We start from the raw sequence: 11424 nt of genomic DNA, 5'->3' as shown, positions 1-11424 counted from the left end.
GGATTGTGTTTAGCTCAAATCAAGAATCTAAATGAAGACTACCGGAGATGAGCCAAGTCTTAATTAATTGCCTATCTTGATTCAAACAAACATTAGCGAGTTACTACTAACATGTTTTTCCCCGTTTTAACCCTGAGTATAGTCTAAAGTCTAACACACTCATTTCACACCCATAATTTTGATACACCTTAACACAGCAACCAATAAGCTTTATTAGGAAGAAAAAAAGGAATGATTTCATAAAATACACTTGCCACATAAAGTAATTGAAAAAAAACTTTAACCACAAAAAGCAAGAGATCATGGCGATGGGCGTGCACGGAAAAAAGCAGCAGCAAAGACAAAGCAACATTTATATTATTGGGAGAGACAGATAAAGCCACAATAAGTAGGAATTGCCCATGGCCATGGCTACTAAACATTCTTCCAAACTTGGTAGGGGTCCATCAGTATGTGCACACATACATCCTCCACGAGTCCTGTTCCCATTTTTCACTTTTTTATTTTGTTTTTTCATAATGGTAATGTTCAACTTAAATGGCACGCTGGGGCGGAGCTAGTAAGGGGCAAGGGGTTACGAACCCTTTTCGACGAAAAATTACACTTTATATATAAGTTTTTTTTTTTAATGTATATATAGTAAATGTTAAATTTCTTAGCTTCTTCGTGTGTTTACATTTTATATTTTTGAACCCCCTTAGTAAAAATCCTGATTCCGCCACTACTGAGACGTTTTTTTATTATATTTTACACCTATCACATAGGCGAATTCAGTTGAACTTTATGGGTTCAAATTCAGGGATATACCCTAATTCATTTGATTTATTGGTTCGAAATCAATTATTTATATCAATTTAGTAAAGTTTAACACATACGATACAAGATCCGAGACAAAAATACTGCGCTTCGATAAACCCAACTAACACCCTACAACGCTCTCTGACCGATCAGTATAGGTACTAGGTAATTATACTAACCAAAATTTAGAAAAAAAGTAAAAAAAATATATATTTAGCATCTTGTTTATATATGTTGTGATTTGAAACCTAGTAGCCTGTTTGGCTAAGCTCCTCAGAAGCCAAAAGTGCTTATTTTAGAAAGTTGAGGTGTTTGGTCAAACTTTTAAGAGAAAAATACGTGATTCTGAGTAGTAACAGAAGTTGTTTCTTAGAAGCTACTCTCTCTGTTTCAATTTATGTGAACCTATTTCCTTTTTAGTCCGTGCCAAAATGAATGACCTCTTTCCTAATTTGGAAATAAATTCACTTTATGAAATGATTTACAGCCACTATTCAAGACTTATTTTGAACCACAAGTTTCAAAAGTCTTTACTCTTTCTTAAATGTCATGCCCAGTCAAATGCGTTCACATAAATTGAAATGGAGGAAGTAAAAAACATAGTTTTTTCCCTTGAAACACTTCTGTAACATTGGCCAAGCACAAAATACTGCTTTAATATTAACAAAAATAATTTTCAAATTGATTAGCCAAATACAAGTTGCTACTCTCCAAAAGTACGTTTTTCGAAAAGCAATTTTAACAAAAAATATTTTTCAAAATAAGCACAGAAACTTGGCCAAACAGACCACTAGTCTCCAGGCAACTTCTCACAAGTCACATCCCTTTACTTGCTCTAATTTTTTTTTTGTTACATGTCCAATTTTTAATTGAATTCATCCAATCCCTAATCAATTTCATCTGTTTCCCTATAAATACCCCTCTCTAGTACACTTTCTTTTCCACTCACCACAGAAAATAGCTACCAAACACACAGCAAATTAGAGGATACCTAGCTAGAGTTAGCCAAGTGAGAAACAAAAGCAGAAATATGGAGACTACTTTCCCAGTTGTGGATATGGGGTTGCTTCAAACTGAGAAAAGGGCTGAAACAATGGACAAAATCAAAGATGCATGTGAAAACTGGGGCTTCTTTGAGGTAACATTATATTGTACTACAAAATCTTGAAAAAAGAATTACTATCTTGTTATCTGACATCTCTTTTTTGACTGTTTTTTGATATATCAAGCTTGTGAATCATGAGATTTCCCATGAATTGCTGGACACAGTAGACAGCTCTACTAAGGGGCATTACAAGAAGTGCATGGAAGAAAGGTTTAAGGAAATGGTGGCAAGTAAAGGTCTTGAGGCTGTCCAAACGGAAATTGATGATCTTGATTGGGAGAGCACTTTCTTCTTGAAACATCTCCCTGTTTCCAATGTGTATGAAGTTCCAGACCTAGAGGATCAATACAGGTAAAAAGAAAAAAGTTCCAAATTTTATCCTTTAATATAACATCCCCTTTCACTATATTTTGTATTTTTGCATAAACAGAAACTATGCTAGCTAGCTAGCTCCAATTATCTGGGATTTGTAACAGTTCAACCTGTCACTTTTTTAACTAAAGTGACAGGCCTTACTGTTACTCAGAGAATTTAGCTTATCCTTAGCTTTGTTTATTTTACTAACTTTCATTACCTCATAACAGAAATGTCATGAAAGAATTTGCCATGAAACTAGAGAAACTAGCTGAAAATCTTTTGGACTTGCTGTGTGAGAACCTCGGACTTGAGCAAGGTTATTTGAAGAAAGCTTTTTATGGCTCAAAGGGTCCAACTTTTGGTACCAAAGTTAGCAACTATCCTCCTTGTCCTAAGCCAGAACTGATCAAAGGCCTTCGTGCTCACACCGATGCTGGTGGCCTCATCCTGCTTTTCCAAGATGACAAAGTCAGCGGTCTCCAATTGCTCAAAGATGGAAATTGGATTGATGTCCCTCCTATGAAACACTCAATTGTCATCAACCTCGGCGATCAGCTTGAGGTGTGTATTCATTAGTGCATTTTAATGTGTCGGAGTAGGTAATCTGTCTTATTTTCAAGGTTACTGATCCTAGTTTTTGGATTCACTTGATGAGTTGATTTTGTTTGAATGACTGAAGGTGATTACTAATGGAAGATACAAGAGTGTTGAGCACAGGGTGATTGCTCAGCAAGATGGAACTAGGATGTCAATAGCTTCTTTTTATAATCCAGGAAGTGATGCTGTTATCTTTCCAGCACCAGAGTTGATTGAGAAGGAAGAAGAAGAGAACAAGTTGAAGTATCCAAAATTTGTGTTTGAAGATTATATGAAGCTGTATGCAGGTCTCAAATTCCAGGCTAAGGAGCCTAGGTTTGAAGCAATGAAGGCTATGGAGACTACTGTCAACTTAGGTCCAATAGAAACTGTTTGATAGTGTTTAAGCTAATCCGAGGGGAATTTGTTTATGCATTATAGGACACTAATTATGAGTGTTCAAGAAGTTAAGGTTTCTAATGGAGTTGAGTTTGTGTTGTCCTTTTAGTTAAATAATGGAAGAAGTAAATGAGTAATGTTACTTGATGTGTCGTTGTCTCATGTATGTTAGTGAGCTGTTTGAAGTTGTTTTTCTAAGGGGTATATTGTAAAGTTTCCTCTGTTGCTTTAATGAAATATATGCTAGCAACAACCAACCTCTTTGTATCTCTTTACAGGTTTGGATTTTATTATTGTACAAACAGGATTAAAAAATTACACCAAGTGAATATACAAATAACTTTTTATACCAGACATGGATTGGTAACATGCAAAACATATAAATGACCTGTTACAACATATAAAACTATACGTTGGTGCAGCATATTTTTATACTATCCATGTATATTAGTTAAATCATATCTTAGTGCTTGTTCTTTCCATACGCGTTTACCTGAAAGGGAATGTGTTACAGTACAATTAATATAAAATCAGAAAAGGACTCTAAAACTTTGTTGAAAAAGGAATTTGGGTGACATAGCAAACCTGACAGCCTCAAATTATTTTTTTCTTTTTTTCTTTCTTGTCATTACTGTCACTTTCCAGGGATTCTTAATTGATCTTTGCAAGACACAAAAATATGCTGATGTTAAATCTAGATACAAATATTACTATAGATACTCAACAACTCTGTTTCGCCTTTTTTCCTTTTCGTTCTGCATTATCTGTTGAGTCATTGACAATTATGAGTGTGTCAATTACCACCTTAAATTCCCCCATGAAAAGGAATAGCCCCATTTGACAGGAAAAACAACTTGTAAGAAAAATAGAAGTGCTATTTAACCTGAGTTATGTTTAGATAATGGAGGATCTGTTAGGGAAGTAAAAGCACACCCCACCCAAAGTTAAAAAAGAGAGAGGAAACGAGGCAGAGAAGTAAACAAAAGCCACTGAAAAGAACTTCTAAGCAAAATAGAGAACTTTAACAAGTGTTTTATATGTAAAGAATGAGTTTAATTTTTGTACACTGAAAACGAAAAATTCTTTGACATCATGTTAAGACAACCTACCATGAATGGTAATTATATCCTAATTTAGTAATTTAAAATGTTGTAAATAATCATTAATAACCGGTTAAAATACAATAGTAGTGTAAAATATCTTACGTTGTGACGTTTATAAGATAAATCCATAAAGAATATGAAAGGAAAAGCTCTCAGATATATGGTTCCAGCAAGGCAACATTGGACGCTTCATTCAGGAGAAGAGGTCCACTTAATTCCATAACGTTCCTAAGTGGGGTTTACCGACTTTGTCAACTTCTTCAGATTTATTTTCCGTATCATAGATTTGGTTAACTGCAAGGAGCTGTTTTACACTTCGTAATCTTGTGACACATCTAAATTTCTAAAAGAACTCATGGGAAAATAAGAAAAGCGTTTTGCCCTCTTGTCTACCAACGCGGTACTAATTAGAATTAGTTGGATCAGTAGACTTCAAATACTAGATGATTAAGCCGAAGACCAAAAAAAGAAATGCTTTCAATCCAACTGAACGTCATATCAGTTTGATACCTATTAGAACAGAGATTTAGACCATTTGGTGGTAGAAGCAGCAACAAACATATGATACAATAGGTTAAGCCTGATGGTTTCATAGGGCAAGATACATAATCAGATCAACAATTGAGAGATCTTTACAGATTTGAGATAATGCTACTGCACTGACCCATTAAAACATTTAAAGGTTCAGAGTAGGGATATAAACACTGGCAAATTGAAGCTCCGAGGTTCTGATTTTACTCTTGCCAAAATTCAATTTAATGGTATGAAACCCACTGGAAACTCTATGTAAGGTGATATTGAATTATTAGACAAACACATGCTATGGGATGTGGGAGCATGCTGCTTCTTTCAACATGTCAAGCATGTAACCAACATATTGAAGCACAAAAAGTGGCCTATAGACGGTGTGGTTAGGTGAAAGCTTTTTCTTCAATAGGCTATTATCCTATAAACACCACTTGAAGGAAGCTCCTTAAGATTATTTCTTCGGAGAGCTTCTCCTGTTATTAAAAAGAGAACTTCAAGAAAAAGGTTTTTGGATATCAACTTCTGACTAGTTAGCAAAACCAGCAAAAGCAGTAGGTTTGTAATATATCAATCTCAAAACATGACTCTGAAGCAGATGAAACTGCTATATATCAGAAGTTCAACCATTAGCATCTAGATTTCAACAGCCTGAAATACTAGCAACAATTTGATACTGAGATGAAAATCTGAAATTACAACTTTCAAACAAGAGCAAATAAAAAGCAGCATGAAAATAGATCCATGTTTCTCTGTTCGCGAACAAATGTTGAGGTTCAGTTTAAGAACAAATGTCTGCTGGAAACACAGATGGTTAATTGGTTCCAAACAGTGACCTGCTTCTATCACATTAACTGCAGAGCTAAATTTATTAAATTTGAGGGAAAAAAATCTAATTGCATCAATATCATTTTTTCATAAAGCAAACTCCATCTAGAGAAACTAGTGTCAGGTTGATGGTCAAAAGTTGTTGGCACACATACATAAACCAGAACCTTCAGAGAGAGAAGATTATGATGCCAGTTCTCCACAAGAGATGAGAAGATAGACTTCCTGATACCTACTCTTCTAAAAGTGAAAACTTTCTGTTGCTCCATTCCAGACACAAGCATGAAAAAAATGCTAATGTAGGTGATGGGCCGTGCAATCCAATAAAACAGAAAGCAGGTCACTGCCCTAAGCTTGACTAGCATCATCGTTCTTCTGATTTGCACTTTCATCCGTGTTCAGGCTCTCAGCCGTTTGCTTAGATCCCTCTGCAGCTTCCTCTTTGGAACAATGGTTCTTCAAAACTGTAGCGATGTCACTCTCAGAAGCTCCAGCAAGCTTGAATCGCTCAACTGCTGTATCAAGGTTTTTCTTCCAACCATCCAAAGCCAACTTACATTCAACTTGCGATCGTTCAAAGAGCATATTACCCCAAAATAAATGGATCTGCGATCTCATAACAGCAGCTTGCTCTGCCGCCTCATCAGCTGAAATTTCGGCTGGACCACCATCACCTTCAGGACCATTTGCTTGCTTCTTCCTTCTCCTTAATAGTTCATCCTTCTTGCTGGCACTAGGATCCTTTAGCTCATTAGCTCTCTGCTCATCAATCTTCTCCCACATTTCTGTTGCAGCTTTCATTTTTAATTCTGCACTGTCAAAGAGTGCAAGAGTCTCAGTAGGATCCCAATTTGATAGGTCCTCTTTCTTAGCCAAGATAAAGGACCAGTACAGTTTTGCCATTTCAAATTGCTGCTGCCCCAACGCCAGCAATCCTTCGTAAAAGTCTGGTTTGATTGAGAGTGCTTCCTCATACTTCTCTTTCGCCAGAGAATATTTTTCTTTAACCCAGTCATATGCTGCTTGGAGTTGTGTAGCCATCATCTCCTTTGACGCAGAATCATCAATTGGAATTCGCTTCCTAGCTGCGCACATGTGAACATTTCCCCAGTTGAAGAAAGCAAGAGCTGCCACTTCCTGGAATTTTAAGGCAGCCTTATCAAAAAGAGCTTGAGCCTCTTCACTTGTCACGGTTTCCTCAAGGGCTTCAGAGCAAAGCTCCATACCAAGCTCATGCAGATCAATGTGAGCATCTGGATCGATGCCTACGTGGGTCCTGAATAACTGTGCAAACTCAAAAAGCCAGTCATCCATTTCAACCTCTTTGCAGTCAGGGTTTTCGGTTGCAACCGCTTTCTCTTTGTTAATGCCCTTCTCTGCCTTGTTACTCTCATTATCAGGATTTTCGGTTGTAGCAGTTTCAACCACTGAATCACTTATTGAAGAATGGGATCCACTATCATCCCCTTTATTCCCTTCGCTCTCCACAGGCTTCTCCTCTTCCTCTTCCTCTTCCAACAAGGCCGGCTCTTGTTCAGGACTCACCTCAACAACATGCAATCTTAACATCCCAATAGAGTCGGTTTTATCTGCATCAGGGTCTCTTGGTAGTAAACCATCAACCCAAGACTCTGCCGATCTAAGCTCAGCCGTACAGGTAATAGTTATTAAATCACCATCACTGTCCTTGTATTTAACAAGAACAGATTTTGACATTGGGAACCGTTTGGTAACAATATCCCTCAACACTCTAAAACTGCAATTTACAGGCATTTGGGCCAGCCTTATATCATGATCATAAACAAGCTTCAATGGCCTCCAACGAATCGCGACATCTTTAGAATGTCCATGAACAACACTTAATCGTGGTAAAGATGCCTGCTCTTTTTTGTCATCCTTATTTTGATCTGCACGCGGTCTGGAAGGACCACTTGAAGGCTTCAAAACAACCTTTGGTAACTGAACTTTAGCTTGAGGACCATTTTCAGCTGGTGTAACTTGATATGGCTTCTGTGGCTTGTTATTCACTGAAGGTGCTGGCTTCTTAGACATTGGCCGAGCAGGTAAGCATGGTCCTAAGCCAGCAATAGGAGCTGCACCCACTGCAGAAGCACCAAGTGCAGCTGGAGATGGACGGCTTTGGAGGTCCTGCTGGGCCTCCGGACGAGGACCAAGCGCCATCCTCAACCGTCCAGCAATCTCCAAAGCATCTCGGTGATTCGGTTCAGCACCCAATAGTATCTGGACGTCTTGCATCGCCATTTCATACTTCCCAACAGCCTCAAATGCACGAGCCCTACGTAGAAGGGCCCGAACATAACGAGGCTGAACCTGAAGTGCCATAGTACATTCAGAAATAACAGAATCATATTCTATGGGCTTCATTTGCATCAAACAGGCTGCCCTATTGCTATGAAAAACAGCTCTATCAGGGTGTGTCTTTGGTCTAAGTTTGAGAGCCTTCTCATATTGTTCAAGAGCACCCACATAATCCTTAGCCTGAAACCTTTTGTTACCTTCTTCTTTCAGCTCATGGGCTCTTTTTAAGAAAATTGATGAGTCCAAATCAACACTACCATTAACAACAGGTGTTTGGCTATTCCCAACAGTCCCTTGGCTCTGGTTCTGGTTTTGATTTTGATTTTGACTACTACCCACCTTCTTTTTCCTACCACCTGATTTCCCCATCCTATAGGAACTTGTAAAAAGATTCAATCTTTATTACCGATATGCCAAAATAAACCAATATATCACTGTATCTCACTGTTTTTTTGCCTGTATAAATCAAGAATCCTTGACACAATACTGGTGAAAAGAAATGAGAACAGAAAGAGATACTTACAGATATAAAGATAGCACCTTTGGTGCAAAATGATAATTTTCAGATTGAATCTTGAAAACCCAAAATTTGATGGGTTGGATGAAAGGGGGTGTTTGAGGAGAAGCAGTGTAAGGAAAGGTTTTTGGGTTTGAAACCCTAGATAGCTGACTTCAGTTTGGTGTTGAGATTGAGTATCCAATTGTAGGCCCCAATTTTGAGGTCTATTATTAACCGTCTGATGGTACATCAAATTCTAGTATCACCGTTCATTTTATATTACTACCATGTATTATTTGAACTTTTTTGTTGTTGTTGTTGAAGTCTAAATTCACCAATTTCCTAATTTACTTTGTGTCTATAAATAAACTTACAAAAATGATAATAAAAAGCTTCCTATTGAAAGATAAGCCATTCTTAAATTTGAGTAATGAAATTGATACATCAGTATTACCTAACACAGGTTCAAGTAAACCACTTTAACTTTAGTATATCACCATCACGTATTCTGTGTAAAAATAATTAAAATCAACAAATATTAATTATTAGAATAAAGTAAATTTTGTTATAAAATAATATTAAAAATACATGACACAAGAGATATAGCCAAAGAAGTTGAGAGAGAGAGGGATTTTATTGTTTCTTTAATTTCTACAAGTAAACTCCTATTTATAGGATGAAATAAGGCAACAACTTGGTGGCCACACATACTTGATGGGCAAGTATCCTCGTTGCACAAGTTCATGTGATGGGCATCCACTTTACAACACTCTCCTTTGGATGTCCACTAATTAGATGATGTGCCCCGTTAAAATCTGATTTAGAAAAAAACTCTATGGGAAAAAGCCCTAAATGAAGGAAAAAGAGTACACATATCTAGTAATACGCTTTAAGAGCTGCCTCATTAAAAACCTTACCAAGAAAATCCAAATGGGGCAAAACCTTGGTTAAGGGAAAAAGAGTACAACGCGTACTTAACTCTCCTGATCATAGTACACATAATTCTTGAATATGATGTACTCCGATCTTATATATACCAACTTATCATATCTTGAGGTTGGTACTATGTTTGTGATCAAATCTATCAAACGAACTGGCTGATAATCTGCATCTTCATTCCTTAGATAGAGTTGCATCATCAGCATATAATATCAACTTATCATATCTTGAGGTTGGTACTATGTTTGTGATCAAATCTATCAAACGAACTGGCTGATAATTTGCATCTTCATTCCTTAGATAGAGTTGCATCATGAGCATATAATATCAACTTATTATATCTTGAGGTTGGTACTGTGTTTGTGATCAAATCTATCAAACGAACTGGCTGATAATCTGCATCTTCATTCCTTAGATAGAGTTGCATCATCAGCATATAATATTGTTAAAATCACGTCAAGTACATTCTTGACTTGCTTCATAATCTATGTGATGTTACCATTCTATAATTTGACTGTCATGTATAATAACATTGTTTGACAGAAATCCTTCATGGAAAGAGATAACATATTTGGATCGAACTCTTATGTCGATCAGATGAATGCCCTATATATCCAAAACACTTGACAATATTTGTTAGGATAAACACATTCATGCCATAGACAATATTTGTTAGGATAAACACATTCATGTCATACTTTCATTAACAGTATGCAATTGATCTTATTTCAATATTCCTATATAGGGGTAAATTATATCATGCTCGTAGTTATAGCAAGATATATAAGTGCATCAATTGCATAAAGATATGATACTTCAGGACCAATTTAATTTTCTTATTTCAATTTCTTTCAGCAGATAATGTACTGCTTTTGTAAACTCTTCAAGAGCTCTAATAATGTTCATACAAAAGGTTCTGACTATCATAAAGAGACAAGGGTAAACATAGCATATTTGTACCATTCGTCAATGAATATACATTAAGGCGATTTCAGTACATCAACCTTGATTCATTTAATCCATTTCAGGATTATAAACCAGTTTCCCAAGAATTTGTATATGCTTCAAGGATTTGGGATCCTTCAGAAATTTTCATATAAATTTTGTCAAGTAAGCTATATAGGCTGTGACAACTTCCATCATTATAAATTGTGACATCTTCTAATGTCTGGACTACAGGTCCAATCGCTTACCAAGATGCATCATATCACTTGGTAATTATTTATACGTCAGCATGGTTTAAGAGACGTAGAACTCATATCCTCACAATCTTATACAATATTGGGCGTCATACCGCATCAAAGATATCGTCGATGAGATATCATCTCGTATCGGTTCGCAATTCTACATAACTTATTGAGATCTCATCATTTTATTATTTTCAGGTACCTGAACCTCTCATAAGGTTTGTGAAGTGTTATGTCGTAGCTCTTCAAGAGCACATTGCCTCCTTATTATGATCATTTGCTCCTCCCTTTTTCAAGGATTATTATATTTGGAACCAATTGCTCTACCATGCTCCATGCATACTCTAGACTCTGTCCTTTAGGGACATTAAGAGCATTTTGCAGATGAAATATGAAATAGTTGGGTTAGTAAATGCTTCCAGCATTTGACTTGAATTATCTGAAGATCATACTAATGATAATTCATAATATATTTCTTAGCTGCTTATTCTCTCCCCCTTATTTTAGTGACATATGTCCCTATTTTCTTTGGGAAAATCCATTTGTGTGTATTATGGTATATCCATTAATCATATACCGCACATCAAATGCTATAAAATGAAAATATCTAGTTCCTGACCTTGAACCAAATATGAGGGGAGAATTTATCAAAATTTATTGATCTGAAGCTTACAAGTGTTGTTGTATGCAATATATCATATCTCAGACCAACATCTGATGCTCTGTTCTCATAAATAATGGATTAGCTGTATTATGGAGGCATCTAATGCCAAACTAGCTTAGATATAA

At 36.4% G+C, this 11424-nt stretch overlaps 2 protein-coding genes across 2 annotated transcripts; one reads left to right on the top strand and one right to left on the bottom strand.

Annotated features, from left to right (window-relative positions):
- Positions 1-1728: 1728 nt before the first annotated feature.
- LOC132622654 (1-aminocyclopropane-1-carboxylate oxidase-like) lies at positions 1729-3504 on the top strand. Its single transcript, XM_060337299.1, has 4 exons — positions 1729-1936; positions 2028-2254; positions 2488-2821; positions 2940-3504. Exons 1-4 carry the CDS (start codon positions 1829-1831, stop codon positions 3231-3233), a joined length of 963 nt encoding a protein of 320 aa, XP_060193282.1. The 5' UTR covers positions 1729-1828; the 3' UTR covers positions 3234-3504.
- A 2000-nt stretch (positions 3505-5504) lies between these two features.
- Positions 5505-8706, bottom strand: LOC132625163 (protein CLMP1). The gene has a single exon (XM_060339980.1). It carries the CDS (start codon positions 8377-8379, stop codon positions 6040-6042), a length of 2340 nt encoding a protein of 779 aa, XP_060195963.1. The 5' UTR covers positions 8380-8706; the 3' UTR covers positions 5505-6039.
- Positions 8707-11424: the final 2718 nt, after the last annotated feature.

Source organism: Lycium barbarum, chromosome 12 (assembly GCF_019175385.1).
Source record: "Lycium barbarum isolate Lr01 chromosome 12, ASM1917538v2, whole genome shotgun sequence".
Lineage (NCBI taxonomy): Eukaryota > Viridiplantae > Streptophyta > Magnoliopsida > Solanales > Solanaceae > Lycium > Lycium barbarum.
The sequence above is the reverse complement of the archived record's forward strand: the minus strand, read 5'-3'. Positions and strand labels throughout refer to the sequence as shown.